Genomic DNA, 22,715 nt, shown 5'->3' on the forward strand with positions numbered 1-22,715 from the left:
GATCGATTAACTCTCAACTGTTTTTTGCTTGTAGCGTGAGAACCGTTAATATTTCATACAGTAGCTATCAAATAATGATCCGCCGGTGCACTGCATGTCAACACCTCAGGTTCATAAATACCGCCATTTCTGACAGTTCAAAATCCTACTGTAAACTCATCATACTTTGGACAATGAACAGAAAAGTAATCTTACCGAAATAATAATTGTATTGCATCAGAAACCCAGTGCTTCAAAACCTTTGATCTTCCTTCACATTAGTTCATACTGAGGAAACTTCAATGCACGAGCGTCATTAAATACAGCACGTCTCCAATGCTGCAGTGCCCTCTGCTGTTCACTGATAAACACCTGCAGGGCACTATAAACACAACACCCGGTGTAAGAGTCATTAATATTAATCGTTAATACAAAATGCATTAAAATGTAACAATAACAGGGGATATGGTAGTAATATGACTTCCTGACATAAAGAGAAAGCTTTAGGGTAAATGACCTGCAATAAATCGTAGCACAACAACAGTAGGGAATCTAATAGAAGTCAGCAAACTCTCTCATCATTTAGTTATAATTCAACTTTTTTTTGGGACAAAAGCCTAGAAAGTTGTTGAATATATAGCCTATATATGAATATGAATATAATGATCCAAGCATTGGTGATAAGAGGCCACATGTCGTGATTTTGAATAAATAACTTTAATGAGACAAAATGAAAAGTATTAACAAATAAAAAATGCGTAAAAACAACTAGAATTGAGAACAGTACACTTTTTAAAACTGTTAAACAGTACAGGTATTCCCATATGTACCATTAATGGTTACTACAGCCAATAATATTTAAACCAGTAGGCTTTACAGGTCACATACATTTTTCTCTAAAAAAAAAAGAAAACAAAGGAAAATATGTGTAAAAATGACCATACTAAAGTGCCTGGTACATGAAAACACAGACCAACTATAAAGTGCATGATTATAGAAAATACTGGGGATTAATTTAAAACAGATCTCGCTTTCATGACCTTTCGTAGTTATTTAGATGTTAGATCTATATATGCTGATGGTATTGACATATATAACTATGTTTGGATTCCACAGTGATGGTACAACATAACTACACTCTTTAAAAACACAAGGCAGTGGCTCCTATATATATTGCACCTATTCAAAGCCATTGTTAATTTTCCTATCCAATAAAGATCATGTTTTTTGCGAACTGTGACCTCTAGTAACAAAATGACAAAACTAACAAGACACACCTTAACAAATCAAAGCAGCAATAAAGCCACAAGAACCCGTCACCACAATCTAGGTGTAATTTCCCCTAAATTTATGCAGTGTTTATTTAAGCCATCAGAAATCTTACAGTGCATACCGTGATCGAACCACTCAGTGAACAATAAAAGCATTTCAGACTTTTATTTTGAAATGTTAAATATTAACTTTTATTTTGAAATGTTAAATATTATTTTAATTTTATTAGCAATAGAAAACCACTGCCCTGCAGAGGTTATATTTATAATCTCCTATTCAGCATAAATCTGCATCTCGGGTCTGAGCTCTGTCTGATGAAACCCTGCATGGCCCACAGCTGTAGAGTAAAGTCTGTTATTACGAAGTGGCATGCAGCCATAGTTCGGGAAAGCGCCAGATCCAGCTCGACTGGTCTTGGGGACCTTTGCGTGTACCGATATGTAACTTTCCGAGTAGTCGGGGCGAGATGGCACGTGCATGCTACGAGTCCTTGTCCGACTTTGGGAAGAAACTGACTGTCTGTGATCTCGCTCCAGACTGATTCTGGTTTGAGCAGGCGTATGGCGAGTTTTTACGCTCTGAGATCTCTTAGACTTTTGAGAATCCTTGGTCATGTACCGGTAGTCTTCTTTCGAAGAGTTTCTGAGAGTGTTATACACCAGTCTGTCCTGGTTTGGGTGTGTCATTTTATAGCTGTCGCTGGAACCGGTCTGTTTAAAATCCGGGCAGCTGTATTCCTTATGAAGGGTAAGGTTGCGGGGCACTGCTGAAGAGTAGTTGTGCATGGATCGACTCTGCTTCATTATATAAGCCGATCTGGCTCCTTGCCCGCCACCGTAGCGGTCTGAATGATAAGGTGTAGGCATATCGGGATCAGAAAGGGTTTGCTCTGGGGAGTAATGAGACACCATGGTTACCCTGTACTTCCCATCAGCCCCTTCGGTGGAGATCAGCATCTCTTTTCCAGAGTTTGATCTGCTCCTAGAGTGCATTGTCTCCTGGCACTGCCGGCTGCTTCTTCCAACATGGGGCTGAGGCAAAACTGGACCGAACGACCTCTCTTTGGCTGAGCTTTCCCGTCTAATGGACTGGCTAAAATGTCGATCAGATAAACCAGAATTAAATCCCTCGTATAGAGGAGGATTCTTCGTTCTTGGCTGGAGATCTCTGGTCATAAAGTCAGACTCATTGTTCAGTGGCAGGTTGTGTTGAGGCTTGCGGTAGTTTTCAGTGCCGCCCATAACCTTTAATGGACGAGAAGGCAGTTTGCTTAAAGTGTAAGAGAGAGTATATCCCTGACTGTTTTCTCGGTGTTGATCCACTTTACTGTATCGAGCTTCCGAATAAGGGCTGTACCTGTAACGAACTTTCCCATCTTCGAAGTAAGGTCGGATGTCTGACGGTGGCGGCTTTGGGTAAGGTTTATACTGGCTGCCTTGACGCTGAAGGAAGTAAAACTTGTCCTCCGGGGGAGCGTGCATGGAGCGCACCCGGCGTATAGTCGGATATACGGAGGCTCCATCTAGTGGGGGATACCTTGGCCCTCCATGTTTATATAGACCAACTGAAGAGTATTCTTCCCTTTGACCTTTAAATTTAATAGACTGGTGCAGGGATCGTGGAGCGAGCGTATTGCAGTAGTTTCTTGAGAGAACTCTGGGATGGGAATGCCCATCATCCGGCTGATAATAAGGCGTGCTTTGTCTAATCGAGCTTGACCAGTGTTGGGAGTGAGCAGACGTTTTGTCTTTTGGTTGGTACTGATAGACTACCTTGGGTGGAGGAGAATCTGAAGCGTGCGGAAGAACTTCATGCACCGAAGCAGGCACGGCCGTTTCCGCCAAAATAGCTCGGAAGTTTGCGGCATTAGCCGCCTGTTTGTTTTGTAGCGCTTCAATGGCTGACTGACTGTCCATCTCTGAGAATCTCTCTGAAGGCTGCAAACGTTCATACATTTCTATCTTATCATCCTGGCTTGGACCACCTCCATCCGTACCAACTCCAACATGGCGGATGTTCTCTCTCATAGCTATGTGGCTTTCTGGTACCAACTGTGTATCTGTATCTCTACGAGGAGAGAAACCTTGAGGGGGCCCATGCGTGCAAGCATCACAGCCATCAGAGAAGCTGAGGCCGCTCTCGCTGCCGTGGCAGGCGCAGGTGCTACGTAGGCTGCCCGCATCGGTGTGGCTCTCGGTAGACATGGTGCTGGAAGGATCCGGGAAAGTCCTAGCTACATACTGTCCCTCTCGATCAGAAGATGTCTGTAGGGGATGTTGAGGAGGAAACTGAAGCGTGAACAGCGTGTTGTGATGGTGAACAGGAGAAACGGGTGTAGGGGGTTCAGAGCTCCCACGTTTGCTTAGTCGAGTGGCCTGCTGGGCAGATTCGTGTAGTTCCAAAGCTAGCATACGAGCAGCGTTCTTTACCGCAGGCTGGGGTGTTATGAGAGAGACGGACCTCACCAAGCCGGGTGTGCATTCGAATGTCACTGTACCTAGATGGAAAAACACAAAGGAAGACGAAGGTAAAATACCTGTGCATGTTTGAACACAAATTGAGGGCAAAAGATGGGACAAGAATAATTTGACGATTTTGAGGAACACAAAGCAGCTACTGACCTGATTCTGCTCTTCTGTGCTCCTTGACATTTGCCGATTTACTTTCTGCTTTGCAGAAGCTGGCAGATCGCTGATGTCCTCCGTCACTTTTTGAGGACACGCTAGGCTTTTTCATAAGAGACGTCATGTCGGATGGACAGGACTTGGTTACAGTTTTAGCCACTGAACTCCTAGTGGTTCCTTCCTGGCCACTCTTAGAGGTTCCCACCTCTTGGGCAGCTAGCACTTTAGAGGAGTTGTGATTTGTGTCCTCCAAGCGCACTGGGATGAGATCAGGTGGCAGGGACGGACTGGTGACTTTCTCTAAGGGCTTGGTTTCAACAACGCTGCCTCCCGCCTTCTTGCGACTGCCTTTTTTCTTTCCATCAGATACGGTGGGATCAGTCGGTTGCATGCTGCACTTAAAGGCCAGTGGGTCTATGTCTGAAGAAGCTATGCCTATAAACTCCAAATCCGCCGCAGGATGGGGAGGAGATATAAGGGCAGGCACACAAGAGGAAGAGGCATCAGTGTCTTTCTTGAGGTCTTTGAGGCTGAACCGCGAGTCCCCAGTCGCTCGGCTGTCCAGCAGCTCCTCATTGAATGAGATGGATAAAGCGTCACTGGTGGAGAGAGGCCGGCGTGGACGATACACATTTGATCCACCTGAGAGAGAACGACAGAGTTTAGGACCTTAATAGATATACAGCGTTAACTGTAAAATAACTGGCTGTCACAGATAAAGGTGTGATTTCTCAGGACACCTAGGTTCAGGAAGCAAGGACACTACAGGTGGTATTTACACAAAAAATGCACACCTGTTAAAAAAGTAACAGCACTTGGTAATTGAAAAAGTGAAGTGTTGAAGATTTTACCCTCAAAGTTATGTGAAGAGGACAGAGATTCTTCACTTTTAGCAGATCGTAACGTTCCTGTGTCTCCTCTACCACCTGTGAAAGTGAACCACAGGTCACCACGTGGCATAGGATATGTATATATATAAATAAATATAAGACTACTACTGTATGATGCCTAAAACTGCCGTCTTGGTAGGCAATTCAGTACATTACAATGTATACCTTGGATAAAAGCCTCTGCCAAAATGCATTAATGTATAAAAGGAATAACTTATTTACATTTTAACAACTTTATTACATATGTCCAGAAACGCATTTCATTAAATAATAAATATTGAGTGAATAAACAGTAGGGTGAAAGCTGCACCTGGCAGAGGCGTGGTCTTCATTTCATTGGGCTCACTAGGATGTCTTTGTAGTTTGGGTTTGGCAGGAGCAGAGGACTTTCCCATATTAAAGAAAGAAAGCCAGTTTCCAACCGGAGACTTTTTGGACTTGGTTGAACCCTTCTTCCTAAATTTACCCAAAACAATTACCAGTTACCACTCCACATCTGCGCTGCATAATTTTGGGTCAAATGCCACAATGCTAAAATCAGCACAAACCTCTCAGACGGAAAGTCTATGACTGTGTGAAACTTGCCCTGGAGGGCGGCAGGTCCCTCTCCAACATCAATATACTTGCTGTCAGGAGACACAGGAGAGATGAGTTGGGCTTGGGTCCGAGCTTGGGCTTCCTCCAGTGAAAGCAGCTTGGTGGAAGGAGAGCTCACCAGCAGAGACTTGGGCCGAGCTAAAGTAGCGTGGCCTGGCAATTAAATGAGAGTTATGTCATTTGTTAAGATCCTCATTAGTGGGGTTTCATCTAAAAATCGATTCTGGTAGGGGAAGAAATACCGAGGTTAATTTCTCACCTGTGCTCTGGCGGATCAAAGTGCTGAGTTTGGGACTGAAGAGGGCATCTACGTGATTAAGGATGAACTCCACAACGACAGACTGAACACGCACTTCCATGAAGGCGGAGGTTCCGCTGAAACACGCCGACTCGATCTGTTTAGACCTGAAGCATTTGAGGAAGAGATAATCAATGAATGAATCATTTTCGACAGGAATAATACACTTAAAGATAAATCTAGCTGTTGAAACCCACCTGAGGAGATTTGGAGCCCAGACGATAGCAAGGTTTTTGTAGTGCATGTTGGTTACCTTACTATAAGTTCCCATACAGGATAAATGTCTCATGAGAAACTCAAGAGTCCTGCAAAAAAAAAAAAAAAGAATACCAGAGATGCCCATTGATTATTACAGTAAAAATTCAGATGTGTGTCATATTTATTCAGCAATTTAATGCATTAGTACTACATAAGGAATAATTGATGACGGGCCATTCAATTATAAGAAAATAATGCACACCCAAGGTGGTAATGAGGCACAACGCGAAGCGGAGTTACACCGCGGGTGTGCATTATTTTTAAATAGGACCGGAGTCAATTATTTCACTTATAACACGATTACCACAAACATTGCTCTGGTGCTCATTTTTAAGACATTTGACAAGTTAGGTGTGTGGTTATCGAAAAAAATGAATACCCGTGGTCGAACATTTCTCAACCAATCAGAATACAGCATTCAACAGACCCATTATATAAATAAAATTAACCCTTCAAGAAAAAGCCTGTTTCCCTCAATAATGTATTTAAATAGACATAAGTCGCAAATGTAATTTTAATGTAATTTAGCTACTCATAAGCATAACTAGATGCATACAATGTACAAAAGATTCACGTTTATTATGGAGACACAATATAAACATTAATTTTAATAAGGTAATCAGATGAATAACATTAATATTAATCAGATGACAAATTTTATCCAATAACTTTTACTGAAAAGCAGGTAAGTGAGCACGAACTATAAATGATAATTTACATTCATTGCCAAAGCAACACAAAATATAACCAGAATTAAAATTTAGCATCATTTGCTTCAGTTTAAAATGTTATAAAGGACTCATTGGGGTGGTTTGCCGGACAAGGCTTATAGTCCCAGACTAAACTGCATGTTTGAGATGGCTCAATTTAAAAACATCTTGCACTGGCATATCTTAACATATATCAGTGCCATTGTTTTGTTTCAAAATTCACATCGGTAATGTAATTGTTCATTATATATCCAATGAAAATAAAAAACTTAATTTTGCTCAGTTTTGAATGAAATATCAATAGGCTTTATGCCCAGATGCATTACTTCCTGAACTTCAGCCAGCTCCTTGTTTCCTGTCTGCCATTATTGGACAAACTGATTAATCCTACCCTGCGTTCCAGTTCGTTTTTTATGACCTTCCCTCACTAACTTCCCTCAGTCTCGTTCACTCGGATGTACGTCATTGCTTACATTGTACGAGTTCCCACTACTGCTGAAACACTTGAAGTAGGTTCAAATGGATCGCCCTAAGCCCTTGATCACATGGAAAGTGGAGACCGCCCCTCCATCGTTTGAACTGTGCAAAGCGCGAGTTGCTGAAGTGACGTCACAATCGTGTTGCATTGTGGGATATGGAGCTGCATGAAGTGTACATATGAAGGTCAAAATCGAGGGAGCAAGGGTCTGACCATACAAACTTCCCTCGTCCAATTCGAAGTGGAATGCACTTCAAAATGGCGACAGGGATTCCCCCAAAGGGAAGAGTTTAGGGAAGTTTGCGAGTGCGTGTCTAAAACTGGAGTGGAACGCACCCCAGGTGTGTCTGATTATTGTTGTTGTGACTACTGATGTCAGGCACACCTGGATTCATCAGTTTGTCCAATAATGGCAGACAGGAAACAAGGAGCTGCCTGAAGTTCTGGAAGTAGTGCAGCTGGGCATAAAGCCTATTCCTTCCCATACTGGCAATAATAATAATAATTTCAACTGCACTTCTGTTTTTGACCAGTAGAGGATGCTGTGCACCATTGTAAGCTCACTGATGCTAACCTGTAGTGTGGTGGAGGCAGCTGCTGTATGACATCATGCACTTTGATCAGCCTCTCCTCGTCAGTGGCTGCTGATACAGCGTCCTGTGACAAACATGGCAAAACATCACGTCTGTGTTATAACACTATTGAGTCACAGTACACTGGTGTGTCAATGTTTGCTGTCGCTTACAGAGAATTTCTCATAGAGCTGGTAGGTAAGCAGTGGGTTGGGCAGCTCCCGGAAGTAGAGCTTACACAGCGATCCCACCGAATGAATGTCCTGGACATAAGTGTCTTTGGTGAGATCAGGAACATCCTCAGAGTCAAACTCGTGTCTGCAGAGACAGGATGTAGATACATATTTGATTGTAATTAGGGTAAGTGCTTAAAGGTTTCATAGATTTGTAATAGGATAATGTACAGTAGGTTTATTCTATTTATCCTATCCTCACCGCAGTTTCTGAATGTTGGAGGAAATCCCAGACAAGCGGTAAATCCCATCCACTACTCCATGTCTCTCAATGAACTCAGTGCAGCTTCTTATGACCTGTGGGACTAATGAACCAACACATATTAAATCTGCAAATTTTAAAATGAACCTGCCATTATAAATCAAATTATATTATAAATTATAATTATATGTTTCTAGAGCTTTGGTTAACATAAATATACTTTCTCATTATGTTTCATACCACAAACATGTATGTGACACAGTCGAATGTTGAAATGCATAATTGAAGAAACAAAACCTTTTTTGTTTTGCTCTCACCATCATGGCCTGAGTTAAGCAAGTGTTCTCCGAGGTCACATCCGAACACTCTCTCCTTCAGGATGCCTCGCTGTTTCAGCTTCTGCTTGGTGGGACGCGATTTCATGAATGTGCGCAGGAACGTGATCAGCTTGCCGTGTTTCTTGGACACTGGAACATTAAAACAATGCTTTCAAAACACACAAACTGCACCTCTAAATATGCTTGGGTTGATGAAACGCAACAATGAATAACAAACAGCATAGACAATAGGCTGTACCTGGCTTGGCCAATGAGTTAGTCACGTTTGATGGGATTTTCTCACTAATTAGTTCCACACATTCAGAAGGAAAAAATCCCACCTGTGAAAAATACAGAAGAGAAAGGCTAAAATTAAATACAATTGCAACAAAGGCAAAATTATTACAATTACTTATTTTAAATAGTTTCGTAAGATGCAATCTCTTAAGGATACGGCAATGAATATGTTTGTAAACTGCCTCGGTATATAAAATTTACAATCTTGCTGCAGGGGGATATAAATATATTATTTATGGACTTGTGTATCAGGAGAAACCACTTTACGGCACATTTATCACCACTAAGATTTCTCCCTTATCGGCAGTGTAGAAACACACAGACTCTGTGAGTTTTGACTCACATACAGTATGACAAACGTATCTCATATCTCAAATCTACACTAAACCTAATTGTAAGGTGATGACAGTTTTCTAACAAATATGGGCTTTTATTAAATGACAGGTGCAGTTGCATGTGCTGTCATTGAACAGGTAAGGAATAATTGAAGACAGGCACTTGAATTATAAGAAAATAATGCACACCCAAGGTGGTAATGCATTATTTAATCGCGGGTGTGCATTATTTTCAAATAATTCAAAGGACCGAAGTCAATTATTCCTCTTATACCACGGTTATACCCGTCGAAGGTTGTCTCAAAGGTTGTCATCAAAAATATCTAAGAATGTGGACTTGGTGGTTTAGAACGACACTGGGGTAAGTGATTTATGATAAAATTATTATTTTGGGGTGAACTATGCCTTTGATTGTTTCTTTTAACTGAAAGGCGGGACTTCCAATGCCAGAGTGTCCATATTGAGCGTTGCATTGTCCCCTATAGACCCCTTCAAGGTTTGTAAACATTAAATGACTATCGGGTGCGCGCGCAGCATGGGGTCAAACTGTTCATATCATCCAGGCATTATAATTTAATCTAACAGGGCTGAAAAATGATGACTTACCTCAAATGAAGTGAGCATTACAAACACAAGCCTCTTTGATATTTGCATTTTCCCAATCTGCACGTTAATTGCTTGGAGCCGCAGATGTTGTATTTTTTTGTTTTTGAGATTCTGCATGAATCGCGAAAACTTAACGGAAGATCTGGTGCGATTTTCACAGCCCACGACGTAAGTAGGCATTTTTGACGATACCGAATAATACGCAACTCAATCTGCTGTAATGACTTTTCTGACCCCGACATGCGCAGTGGGAACCGCCTGTGACGTGAACCGTGAAGGGGTCTATTCATAGTAATAATCAATAATCTTGTTATACGTTTGATTAAACCCACCTGAAAACCATGTTTTCCCCTCCACCACCCTGTATCATCTTTAGGAGGCATATCAATCACTGATACTATATCTCCAACCTTTTAAAAAGAGAATGTGCTTCAGTCACTACTAATCTCAAAACGGAGTACAATAAATCTAGATTTAATAGAGAAAAGCAACTGAATAATAAACATCACCTCAAAAGAGAGTTCATCTGGTGCTTGGGCAGTGTAGCGTTTTATGACGTGGGCCGCAGCTACAGCAGGAACATTAATAGATGATTCATCATGAACCAGCAGGTGGTTCCCTTTATTGTCAATCTGGGAAAGCGAAGACAGACGTGTCAAAACATGAGACCACGTATGCATGCGTGCAATTGTTAACCATATTTAGTTGTTAAATCATATTTCTTGTAATATGACTGAGTGTAATGTGGCTCTCATCATTCAGTGTGAATATAGACAGGTGTGATGTTGGGAAAGAGCAACAGCCTGTGAGATAAAGCACGTTGAGACGAGTTAAGTTAGACACCTTTAATCCTTAATGACTAATATTATATAGTATAGTACGTGTGAGTTGATGTATTATTTACAAAACTCTGACGTGTGTCTCAAAAAGGGTTTCGTGTTGTGTTTATGAGGCATTTGGAACAAATTGTTGTTGTTAAACACAGTTAATTAATTATTTAAACATTTATAACATGCAGGACTTTGGCAGGCATCTACAGGATGTTTTAAGATTGTAGGTATGCCATGTTGGCTTTTTCTTGCCATAATAAATATACATACACACAAACACACTCACCTCCATCCATGTGAGTACTGGCCCACAGTTGATCTTGTTATCAGCGATGGCTGAAAATCTGGAAATGTATGCGGTGAGCATCTGGAAAAGTGTCTGTGGATGAAGGAAAAAGTATGAGAGAGAATACAGGCTATGCTTACTGATTTACTAAGTTATCCGTGTTTACATTCAATTTAGGAAATATTTGAAAAGAAAATTCATTTAATCTGCTTTCCTCTTAATTTTTTATTCCATATGAAAAAGAAGAATGGGATTTTAATTTCTGTAACACAACTCGAAAGCTTTACAACCTTACAATCCTAAAATGGTTTTAATTTAAAAATTATTTATTTACATTTTAATTAAAATACTTACTAACAAAAGATATATTTTATTTGACCATTGCTGAACACTACAATATATCATAAAACTGAGAAATCATGCAAAAAGTACAGATATGTTTTATTTAAGGGATAATGTATAGAAATAAGCCCTGTCATGCATCACAATGAAGTGGCTTATTTCGCGAAAACAACCGGCTAGATGTACATTATCCTGCATATTACATAGTTGTTTAACTCATAAGTAAGGTAAGAAACATTAAGTATTGATTTAAAATATTTTATTTGCTCATTTTAACGAATGTAGACCTTCTGCAATGAAACCCCATTTATTTACAATTTTAAAACAAGTCTTGCAAATGTCCTATTATATTATTAAAAATAATAATTTTGGGGAGTACATCAAGTAAATAATTAAGGTCAAGGGGGTTCGGCTGTTTAAAAAGTTTGAAACCCCCTGCCCTACAGTACACAGACAGCATCCTAACAGAGATGAAGCCTCATAAATGACAACTTTGAAGTTATATGATGTAAATAATGGCTAATGTTCTTCCCACTTCTGTCCATATACAGTAACTTAATGTATTTTGAAATTGCATTAGTGTGGTACTGTATATACATACAGTAGTGTACAGTATTTCTGATGCTATCAAAGCCATGTCTTCATTTAAAACAGAGCATGTGTTCATTGACTCTAAATACCACACCTTGCACATACTACAGAACTATAATGTAGTACCTACCTCGGCTTTGTCCTTCAGTACGTCTACGCGAGGCAGTTCAGGAAGCTGAGAGAAATTTCTGTCATAGATACAGAGATGGAGGTGCTTGTCAAGGACACGAAACTCTTCATATGAACGCTTCACTGTCCACTTACGACCCTGAGACACGTGAACAGTAACAAGAGGGAATAAAGGAAACACAACATTTCAGTATAAAGCAACGAGATAGAGAAGAGAGACAAAACAACGGAAACACAGATACTGACTTAAAAAGACTGGGTTCCTACTAAAATAGTTATATTATACATTTTCCTGATGTTGTTCCAAACCTATATACATTTAGATATTTGTAATTAAGCAGGAAGCAGGAGCAACACTGATTTTCAAAAAATACTATGGAAGTCAATGGGCCCCAAAACTGTTTGGTTACAAACATTGCGCACACTTTCATTCTCTGTGTTTAGCAAAAAAAAATTATACAGGTTTGGAACAACTTGAGGGTGAGAAAATTATGATAGAAATTTTGAATTGCATTAACATAGTGATGATGTTACTGCGCCCAAGGTCGAAAGTAAGTGCTTTTTCGCCATACAACAAAGTTCTCATTTTTTATCTGCTTAAAAAATTGCCACGTTTTATTTTGTGTCACCATACTTACTCGTGTAACTACTCATGTAACAGTATTTAAATAGGGAAGACATGGAAGTGTTCGGTGGCTTCTAAATTCATCTCTGTTTGGATCCTAAGGAATGAATGGGGCTAGGCTAAATGCTAACACATTCACGACAAGCTGAACAAAGATTAAGTGCACGCATTGAATAAAGATAGCTTCGTCTAACTTTATGTAAGGACATAGTAAAATATTGAAAAACTGTGGTGTTTTCCTTTAAGTAAACATCTGGTAGTGCCTACTTCGTTTTAACAGTGTACTTATATACAAACGCTTTAAAAAATTTATATTCTTGACTTGTTTGGTACATGTCACACCATTCATCATCATGTATGAACAACATGTAGAAGTCCTGCCCACTGAGAGCCCTGTGGATTTATCTACCGTACTGTACAGTATATACAGTATAGTAGTACCATAAAGCAGAAGCACTATCTCTTCTTCAGTTGACATTTCTATAATTGTTTATATGCACCATTTTAACACCCAGACCAAGGGTAGTTCAGTTTACAGTTGTTTGCTAAAGGTGGCTGGATAATAGCTTGTATCTCTACTTAACAGATGGCAATCGAGGAGTCAAAAAAAGATGGTTTGCTATAACAGGATTCTTCCAAATCCTTCCAGCTCTCACATGTGCCAACACAAAAACAGACTATAGATACATTTGTTAAAGTTTCTTTGACACTAGTAAGACGCATAATACACAAAACTGACTGTTTGGTTCAACACAGTAAAGAACAAAATAACACGGTTTCTCTTTTCAGCTGTGTTTTTTCTTTTTTTTAAATCTACCTTTTCAAAGCCATGATACATAAAACAGATAAATTGCTATGCGGTTGGCCTTCCTGTTTGATCTGAACCTCTTAAAGGTCTTTTTATAACTTCTTTTTCCAAGCATGGCAGCAGAATTAGCTTTAGCTCTGTTGCCATAACAATTCACTGATCCAGGGATATTTTTTCCTTTTGTCGTGGACAGACAGAGCTACAGACGTGTTGCACTTTCACTCTATTGTCTGTGTTTGACTCACCTGGCAACAGATTTGAACCAGATACACCACCTCCTTTGAGTCGAAACCACTTTGTGTGAGGTCGTTCTGATCTTCAGCTAAAGACAACTGTGAGAAAAGAAAAAATAATAATTAAAATCATTCAACAGTGAAAGGCTGGTTATTGCGGAAGTGGGTTAAAGTTTGTAATCCTGTATGGCTCAACTGATAGAGCATTAAATTAGCAATGTAAAGGTCATGGCTTCAATTCCCAGGGAACACATGTACTAATACAAATGTACTTTTGATGAAAGTGTCTGCCAAAAGCATAAATGTAAAGGTCTGTCTAGTGTCTATAGACAGTTTCAGCAGTAACAACATAAACAAGCAACTGTCGTGGTCTGCACGTAACTTCCGGTAAACTCCGCTAAGAATAAATAACAACAAAGTTCTTTAAACGTAGTTTATTTATTTAACAAGCAAAAAAAAAAACACATAGATTACCTAGGAAACCAAAACATTTGTTATTTTTAACGAGACATTTGTTCAAGAGATCAGATTAGCAACTAGTCAGACCATTAAAACAACGAAACCAGAAGTTCGGATCCAGATGTGTATTGCGTCAGCGCACGTGCGTCCGATGAAACCGTCTATAGTGATGTTCATTATTAACCGCATATTAAAATAATATGGGTGTTCCCATTTAGATAGCGCAGTACTGTATGCATCTGTGTGTGTATAAAGTTGGTTGCAAAACGCGATAAAAGTTTTTTTTTTTTTTAGTTACCGCCAAAATTAGAATTGTATTAGGTCAGTATTTAAAAGTAAATTCTTAATTTTACGCAAAATCTGATATCTGCAGTCTTATTCTTCATCTTTTCATTCTTTTTTCCCAAAACGCAACAAACGCCAGTCACAGCGCACCATTCCACGCATTTAAAACAACAATGGCGGTACGTTGAATACACACAAAATTCTAGTTTTCCTCATCTACTTTATACTTCGTGATCAACAAACAAACAAAAACAAAATAGTAATTTTGATGGCATTGATAAACTTGTCGTGGTTTTCTGTGAGAGGGAAAAACGTAAGCCATCAAAATCGAATAATTTACGCGAGAGGCACTCCGACGAAGGAAAAATGCCGGCGGTTGCTTTTTCTCACATAACATCATTAAGCTTCTGTCATGCTAACACATTGACCCCAGAGGATCTTATGAAAAACTTTCCAATATTTTATGCCAAGCCAACGAAAATCGAGCAGGACCAAAACATTTTACAGCTGATCGCTGTCAAAAAAGTTTAGCAACGACGTCCCAAAGATGACAGCAGCATGACAGTGTTCTTAATATGACAAAGTAAGTGTTTTGATTAATGCCATTAATGGTTTTTCAGTGTACTAGTCAACTAAATGAATATAACATGGCAAAGATGAATGTATATATTGATTCAATAGATTTATAGCATTTGGAAAAAAAACTTGTCATGGATTTATTGCATTATGCAAATATTATAATAAATATTTGAAAATCAAATTATGGATTTGAATTTTTAATGTTATTATAACCTAAAGATGCTATTTGAAAGTTTGTAACAAAAATAGTGGTTTTCATCTCATCACTTTCTTTGTAAAGAAAACACATTTTTACCAAAATTAGTCAAAATGGACTTATTATATATTAATAAATGCTTTTGTAAACCTCACACAAATAAACTTTTAATAGTTGCTGTAAGTGCATCTTAGTAATGCATTTAATAGAAACAAACTCAACTTCTTCCCTTTAATTAATAGAAAATGCTGATCCAACACCAAGTCCCTTTCAAAGTGCATTAAACAAATGAAAGCATTGATTATTTATAAATAAAACTAACGTGACTTTCCAGAGGTTTAATGACCTACTTACAATAACCACTGCAGTTTAGTACGGTAATACACCAAATCCAGAATAAACAACAGATCCATGACCATCATTCACCCCAAAATCGACCAGAACTCCACTAAGATAATGGATAGATTTTCCTCTTGTTAAAACATCTATTTAAATTGGATATAATTGTTTTTAAAGTTGTATTAATATTCAAACGCAATGCAATGCTAATGAACTATAACATGTTACTATGACATTACACAGCATATATCCCAAAAACTAATTGTGTAATGTAGAGTAAACAATTAAAGGTACACTTAGTTAATATAACTGTTCCGACGATGCCCCAATTTCTAAAAGGTACTGCATGCATACTCACTAAAAAGCTGTGTTCCTTCTCTTATCCACATGGCCAGGCCCAATCTGACAGACACAACTCGAGGGTTCCCCACAGTCCTCCACCTGAGCCTTTCCTTATTCAGCCCTCTCTGCAGCCGTTCTGCATGTCTGCAGCACGCAGACGCAATACAGTCGTCGCACACGCCCCCCGCAGACCAGCAGCCCAGCTCATCAAAAACATACGGCCAGATTTACAGCCGAATGAAGATGCACTGCAGCGAAACATCGCATCTCTGATTCCTGTCTGAAACGTGGACGTTTTGCAGCCTCCATCTCCTGCCGTAGAGGGGTGTGCATGCTGCTGTGTCTAATTACAACAGAGGAAAAGGACAAATATAGAAATGCTCCCCCCATCCCTCCTAGCCCCTCCCTGCTGAGCCCGTGCAGATGGAAGCTGCATTCGCAGACGCTGGGAAATGCTGATCTCAGAACAGTGCTGGCAGAGGTAACTGGCGGGGCAGCACTAAATCAAAATCTTCTGGTAAATACACACAGTAAAGGCTTAAAGGATTTTTAAAGCAATTCCTGTATTCTTATTTTTTTAATACCTTATGCAAGATACAATAGGAGTAAAAAAATATATTCAGTGACATTTACAGTAAATGCCACTGTGTATTAAAGACTGCATTTTTTTATGTGTTTACATGTCTCTTACTGAAAAGGAAATTGGGGTTGAATGCATTGCAAAGTTTGCACTTTTAACTTCTAAGATAACAGCTAACAATGTTTAATTTAAAGTCAAAAATAATTTTTTCACACAAATTTCTTCAAGTGGCGATTGATTTTATCCAAAAAGTTTGACTTGATTATGAAGGGTGTGGTTTCTAAACAACAGGGGGCTTATGGGGAGAGTAGGGGTTTTATGGTAAGATGGCTTGAAAAAAAAGTTGTTGTAGGGCACGTTTACAAGACAACGATCATCATAAAAACTGAAATCTTTCTGAAAAATTTCACATACGCACCACAATGTTGTTAAAATGATCCCTGAAAACAACTACAAACACTGGGTCTCATTTACTTCAAAGAACTTCTTACGAAACTTTCCGTGTAATTCACAATATGGGCATACGCACATGATCTTGTTCTTATACTTGTTCTTACGTTAGTGAATTTTGAGTGTTCTACATGAGCGGCTGCGTGCACAAGGTTGGTAATTTGCATAAACCACACCCAAACCAGCTCCATATAAGGGCTTTCCGCAGGGCAGCGCTGGTCCACAGAAAATTTTCAGAGCAGTTTGTTATAGAAGCAAAAGAGCTCGAAAAGAAATCCATGATGGAGGAAGCCAGTGGTGTCCATCGACCGGAGTAACATTATAGAAGTATTGGATGCGTTAACAAATATGACATTTAATTAATATGGCTGAGACGCACACTGTATCTTAAGTTAAACAGACAGGAGATCAAGTGATTTATGTTTGGACTTCTCATTAGATTTATATAACGACATCTGCAGTTTACATGGAATGAATAATGGAGTCATTTAAAAAAATTGCACTGTAAAACCCACTTTCAAAAGTTTGCGTTTACAGAACCCCAAAACTCCATGTTGACAAACAAGAAAAACCCATAAAGATGCAAACTGGTTCCATTTGTCTCATAAAAAGTATTTTCAAATTAAGGCATTTTCTTTATAACAGACAAGAGTTGGTCTTAAAGTATCCTTCCAAAAGGTACACTTTGAAGGGGGGGGGGTCTTATAATCAGGGTTGTCTTACATTATTATAATACCGTAGCTACATTATTATTAGTGCTGGGAAAGATTAATCGCATACAAAATAAAAGTGATTTTTTTGCATAATATATGTGTGTGTAATTATTATGTATATTTAACCACAAACATATATTAATTTCAGAGTTTTTTTATGTATATATACATTTTTAAAATGTATATATCATATAGAATATATTAAAATAAAAATAATATATAAAATAATATATAACATAATATATAACATAATAAGCGCACACTCATATATTATGCAAAAAATCACTTTTATTTTGTATCTGATTAATTGCGATTAATCTTTGCCAGCCACTAAATTTCATTGAAGATTACAAAGACCTACATTTCAATAGTGTGCAATATCAGCAGGAAGACAAATTAAGAAAGATCATGAATGCTTCAAGACATTGAGAAATTGATACATTTCTCAAAACATATTTTGAGAAAGTTATTATCATGTTCAGATTGACAAATACGCAACCATTCAAACCACCATTCTTTACTTGCTGCCATATTGGTAGTCTGTGGCAGGAGTCTGTGTGGTGTGTGTGTAATTATTATGTATATATAAATACACACATACATGTATAAACTTAAGAAGAAACACAAACTATTTATTTTAATCATTTAAATGAAATGCAGATGGAACGCATATAAAAAGAGGTGTCGGTACTCATATATCTTGACATATGGTTGTGATCATTTCTGACAATTCCCAAAACCTTCAGCCTACATTGCAACATAAGGGTCCACTCTTCAAAAAGCATCCCACGTTTTAATCCAAAACAACGAAAAATAGTGAAAACATCCTCCTTTGTTTACATCCGCTAAGATAACCTTATCTTTAAAGGAACCGTATTTAGGATTGTGGCCAAAACTGGTATTGCAATCACACAACTGGTGGCCAATACACAAAATAACAACATAAACATCAGTTGAGGGCTGCAACTCCACTTTTTAAATGACAATATCCTGGCTGGACCACTGTTGTCAGTGATATAAGTATTTGAAATGAAAATGATTTCTTAATGTCTAGTGACATATCAGGGACATTTTATGATTAATTGATATACATTTCTTACATACTGTTCCTTTAATGTTGACTAAGTAAGGTCATGTCAAAGATAGACATCAATGTGAATTCAATGATTGAAATCAAACTTTGATGCTCCAAATCTCATTATTACATAATGAGATTATAGTCTGAATTTCACAGACAGGGTCACATTTCTAAAAGCACATTCTTATTCTAGAGGATGCATGACAATAAAATATTACATTAATAATTAATTAAAAAAAACATACGCTAATTTCTTCAGAGTTATTTGCAAATGTGTAATTGTGATAAAACTGGGTAGAAATCAGACACCAGTGGTTACACTAGAACTAAACTGATTGTTTATGTCATGCAATCTGAGGATTAAAATTCAATTTCTATAATAAACAGCATAAGACTTTTAGACAACAGCAGCAATAATCCACGAGGAAATTCCTTAAATTATATAAAAGCTAACCCCGTGATCATCTGACCTTTATCCCTCTCTACCCTTGCTGGATGAAGTCGAGAGTCTTTCTACAGCGCCATAAATTACATGAGCTTTCTCAGAAATTCAATCATGTGTCCCGCAATTTACATTGGCAACAAAGAGGAACACCAGTCTTGCTGTTGTTGTGTTTTTTTAAGATTTATAATTTTTAAGATTTATCAGGCAAACACATAGTATACATTAATCCAGCGACGAACCATTTCATAACCACTGGATCTTGATCAGGGATCTTAAAAACACATAACACGTAGCCCATATGAGACCATTTTCTTGATTATGCTAGAATTTTTAGTAATTCTAATGCATAAACAAAATATTGCCCACCTAGTGCACCATTTACTGAACCAGCTAAAACCTTTAGGTCCATCCTAATGAAATGATGGTGACGGAGATCTGAATCTCGCAGTCTCAGAGGATTTATAGCTGAGAAGGCAGCAAGGTAATCAATGCCCCAAACAGTTGCTCAGATGGAGATGGAGGTGAGCAAATTAGGAGTGTCTGGTCTTAGATCAGTAAATGTTTACTTGTGCACCACAACACTGGCCCACTTATTCATCTCTGGCAGGGTGGTAAGATATCAAAAGCTTTTCTGTAAACTTAAGATGAGGAATGTGGAATATTTATCTCTGGGAATGAGACATCTCCTGCATAAAGAGGCTACAGAACTGACTGTACCAAAATCTTACACAATGAGATGATTGGTACTAAAGGAGACATTTCACAAGACATTTTTAAGATGTCAAATAAATCTTTGGTGTCCCCAGATATGTATGTGAGGTTCTAGCTCAAAAGATAATTTATTATAGCATGTTAAAATTGCCACTTTGTAGGTTTGAGCAAAAATGTGCCGTTTTTGGGTGTTTTCTTTTGAATGCAAATGAGTTGATATCTGCACTAAAAGGCAGTGCTGTGGTTGGATAGTGCAGAGTAAGGGGCGGTATTATTCCCTTCTGACATCACAAGGGGAGCCAAATTTCAATGACCTATTTTATCACATACTTGCAGAAAATGGTTTACCAAAACTAAGTTACTGGGTTGATCTTTTTATATTTTCGAGGTTAATAGAAGCACTGGGGACCCAATTATAGCACGTAAACATGGAAAAAGTCAGATTTTTGTGATATGTCCCCTTTTAAGATGTTTTAATGTCAACACATGGGGTTAAAAAATATCACACCTAAAGAGTGTGAATTAACTACAGGCTGGAGGTTTGGATAGTCAATTACTAGATAAAGTTAATAACTTGGGTAATAAAAGTTCATACTACAGCTAAAAGTGTTTGGTCTGGTTATTTTTAACTAAAGCTGACTGAATAATTTGACAGAGAAACTGGGAAACTAAATCCTGTCATATCCTGACAACTGAGTTTTTGTGTAGTCAAGTTTGAGAAAATGACCTGAGGGCAAAACTTGCAGTTTCACAACCTTTAACTGAAATGAATGTGTTCATTTTTACAAATAAATAGACAACTACACTATTTTGCTTAAAGGGACAGTCCAGCCAAATATCAATATTACCCCATGATTTACTCACCCTCAAGCAATCTTACATACGTCTATCATCTTTCAGACAAACACATGTGGAGTTATTTTAGTAAATGTCCTTGCTCTTCCAAGCTTTATAATGGTAGAAAACAGGGATCAGGAAACAACTTCTAACCTTAAACCCCAGAAAAGTGCATTCATCCTTCACAGAAGTAATCCACACGGCTCCAATGGCTTAATAGAGGTCTAATCGAGTAATCGATGTGATATTATAAGAAAAAAATCCAGACTTAAAGGTCACGTTTTTTCCGATCCCATTTTTTAAACCCTAGTTAGTGTGTAATGTAGCTATAATAGCATAAATAATACCTGTAAAATGATAAAGCTTAAAGTTCACTGCCAGGCGATATATTTTCTTTAAAACAATTCGCCTTTCAAAGCCTACAGTCCTCTACTTCCTGCTTTAATGACGTCACTAGAATAGTTTTTGACTAAACTTCGCCCACAGGAATACGTCAGCTAACGGCAATCTAAGCTGCTGTCGAATCACAACACACTAAACAAACTACACAATCAGAACTCATTACGTATTTCTGAAGGAGGGACCTCATAGAACAAGAAAGACATCAGCCAGTTTTGAGGACAGTGAAAACAGCGCTATACAGATAAATAAATTGTGTGAAAAATACAGCGTTTTTTTTTACATGTGAAACATGAACACTGTTATATTGCGCACTGTAAACCCAATCAAAGCTTCAAAAACACAAAAAGAACGGGACCTTTAATAAACTATAATAACTAGCTTCCAGTTACGATGCGCAATCTTGGATCACGCAATTCACGAGAGTCACTGCGCAATGTACCTATGGCAACCAACGCTCACTACGCTAAAACTCTCTTGTGAATCACATGAATGATTATATTCGCTATTATATAAGAGTGAAAATGACATTTTACTTACAATGAGACAAAAATACAGATATCCTGTGTAGTTTCTATAATCGAGCTCATATATTCACTTCTTCTACATACATCTTTAAGTCTCTGAGCTGCGTTACATGGCCAAACTACTCACACAGTATTTCTTCGGTAGCAGTATTTGCATTACAATGGGATCAGATGACATAAGTGCACATCACACAGACAAAAGGCCTTTCTGTTTGTCCATAGCTTTGAATTGCTGCTATTTAATACGTCTTTATTAATACACTATTGTTTAGCTGGAATGTGCACATGAACTTTAAGAGCAACAAAAGAGAGGCACTCCTTCAGAAACAATAAACTTCATGTGGTATTGTCATGTTTGGGATGGGAGACCAGCTGGTTGTTTGTAATATAAAATTTGAATTTTATCAGTGTGACACTGAACAAGACACGTCTGCAAGGTATCATCCAGGAATTTATGTGACCTTGAAACCCAGAAGATTATGGAAGCAGAGCACAGAGCTGTACGTTACACTTCCTGTTTCTTGGCTATGACATCACACTCCGCTCGTGATACGCTGAAACCAACACACCTCTGCTATAGGGGGATCTGAGCCATTTAACAAGAAACAATATCTGCTGCTCTCTACTGGAACATAGACAGTATAACACAAACCTGTACCTGAAATTAAAGAAGCTAACGCTGTGTAAATACAAATGTATATGTTTAAGTCGAATAAAATATATAATAGTCTATGTTCTATGCTCTCTTCCCAATAAATTCACACCATTTTCATTATTACTCATTGTTATTCAGCAACCCAAGATGTTTTTCACAGATGTTGTAGGATACCAATTAACCTGACAAGGCCTAATTGCTCTTCATTTAAAACCACAGCCCTAATTTCCACATGCTAGCCAGACCAACACCCCAGCCAATAACCAAATGAACACATTCCTTCAAACATGAGTAATCCAGGCCTTCAAACAGGTCTGAGTTTACCGCAAAAACCCTCACCTGCACAGAGCCAATGTCAACATTCTCGTAGTGAAAGTGAGCACATTCTGCCAGCCGTGGGAAATGGCCTTTGGTGAGGGCGAGTCTATAAAATACAAAAAACTTATCAGTATTCTCCTGCATGTGAAGAATTAAAAAAACATCTCTGACATATTCCCACTTACTTTTTCACGTTCTTGACCTTCATGCTGGCTGTACTGGCACATGAGCGCAGAGAAGATCCTGCAGGCAGATCAGGCACCATCGACGCCCCTCGTGCCTGCAAATAA

At 38.4% G+C, this 22,715-nt stretch overlaps 1 protein-coding gene across 2 annotated transcripts in view; it reads right to left on the reverse strand.

Annotated features, from left to right (window-relative positions):
- Positions 1–677: 677 nt before the first annotated feature.
- Positions 678–22,715, reverse strand: part of arhgap32a (Rho GTPase activating protein 32a) — a 31,935-nt gene continuing 9,897 nt past the window's right edge. Inside the window, exons 4-22 of one of the 2 annotated variants that reach the window (XM_055196279.2) lie at positions 22,611–22,705; positions 22,447–22,531; positions 13,525–13,611; positions 11,848–11,985; positions 10,785–10,877; positions 10,178–10,300; positions 10,001–10,078; positions 8,690–8,771; positions 8,431–8,580; positions 8,114–8,216; positions 7,852–7,996; positions 7,681–7,763; positions 5,858–5,965; positions 5,622–5,767; positions 5,314–5,515; positions 5,076–5,221; positions 4,727–4,801; positions 3,873–4,517; positions 678–3,748 (exon numbers count right to left, since the gene is read on the reverse strand). In XM_055196279.2, the coding sequence (XP_055052254.1) occupies positions 1,524–3,748; positions 3,873–4,517; positions 4,727–4,801; positions 5,076–5,221; positions 5,314–5,515; positions 5,622–5,767; positions 5,858–5,965; positions 7,681–7,763; positions 7,852–7,996; positions 8,114–8,216; positions 8,431–8,580; positions 8,690–8,771; positions 10,001–10,078; positions 10,178–10,300; positions 10,785–10,877; positions 11,848–11,985; positions 13,525–13,611; positions 22,447–22,531; positions 22,611–22,705 (4,809 nt within the window). In that variant the 3' untranslated portion in view covers positions 678–1,523. Of the gene's footprint in view, positions 3,749–3,872; positions 4,518–4,726; positions 4,802–5,075; positions 5,222–5,313; positions 5,516–5,621; positions 5,768–5,857; positions 5,966–7,680; positions 7,764–7,851; positions 7,997–8,113; positions 8,217–8,430; positions 8,581–8,689; positions 8,772–10,000; positions 10,079–10,177; positions 10,301–10,784; positions 10,878–11,847; positions 11,986–13,524; positions 13,612–15,728; positions 16,081–22,446; positions 22,532–22,610; positions 22,706–22,715 lie in introns of those variants that run through there. The other variant, XM_073862875.1, reaches the window with a different exon arrangement.

Source organism: Misgurnus anguillicaudatus, chromosome 24, assembly GCF_027580225.2.
Source record: "Misgurnus anguillicaudatus chromosome 24, ASM2758022v2, whole genome shotgun sequence".
Lineage (NCBI taxonomy): Eukaryota > Metazoa > Chordata > Actinopteri > Cypriniformes > Cobitidae > Misgurnus > Misgurnus anguillicaudatus.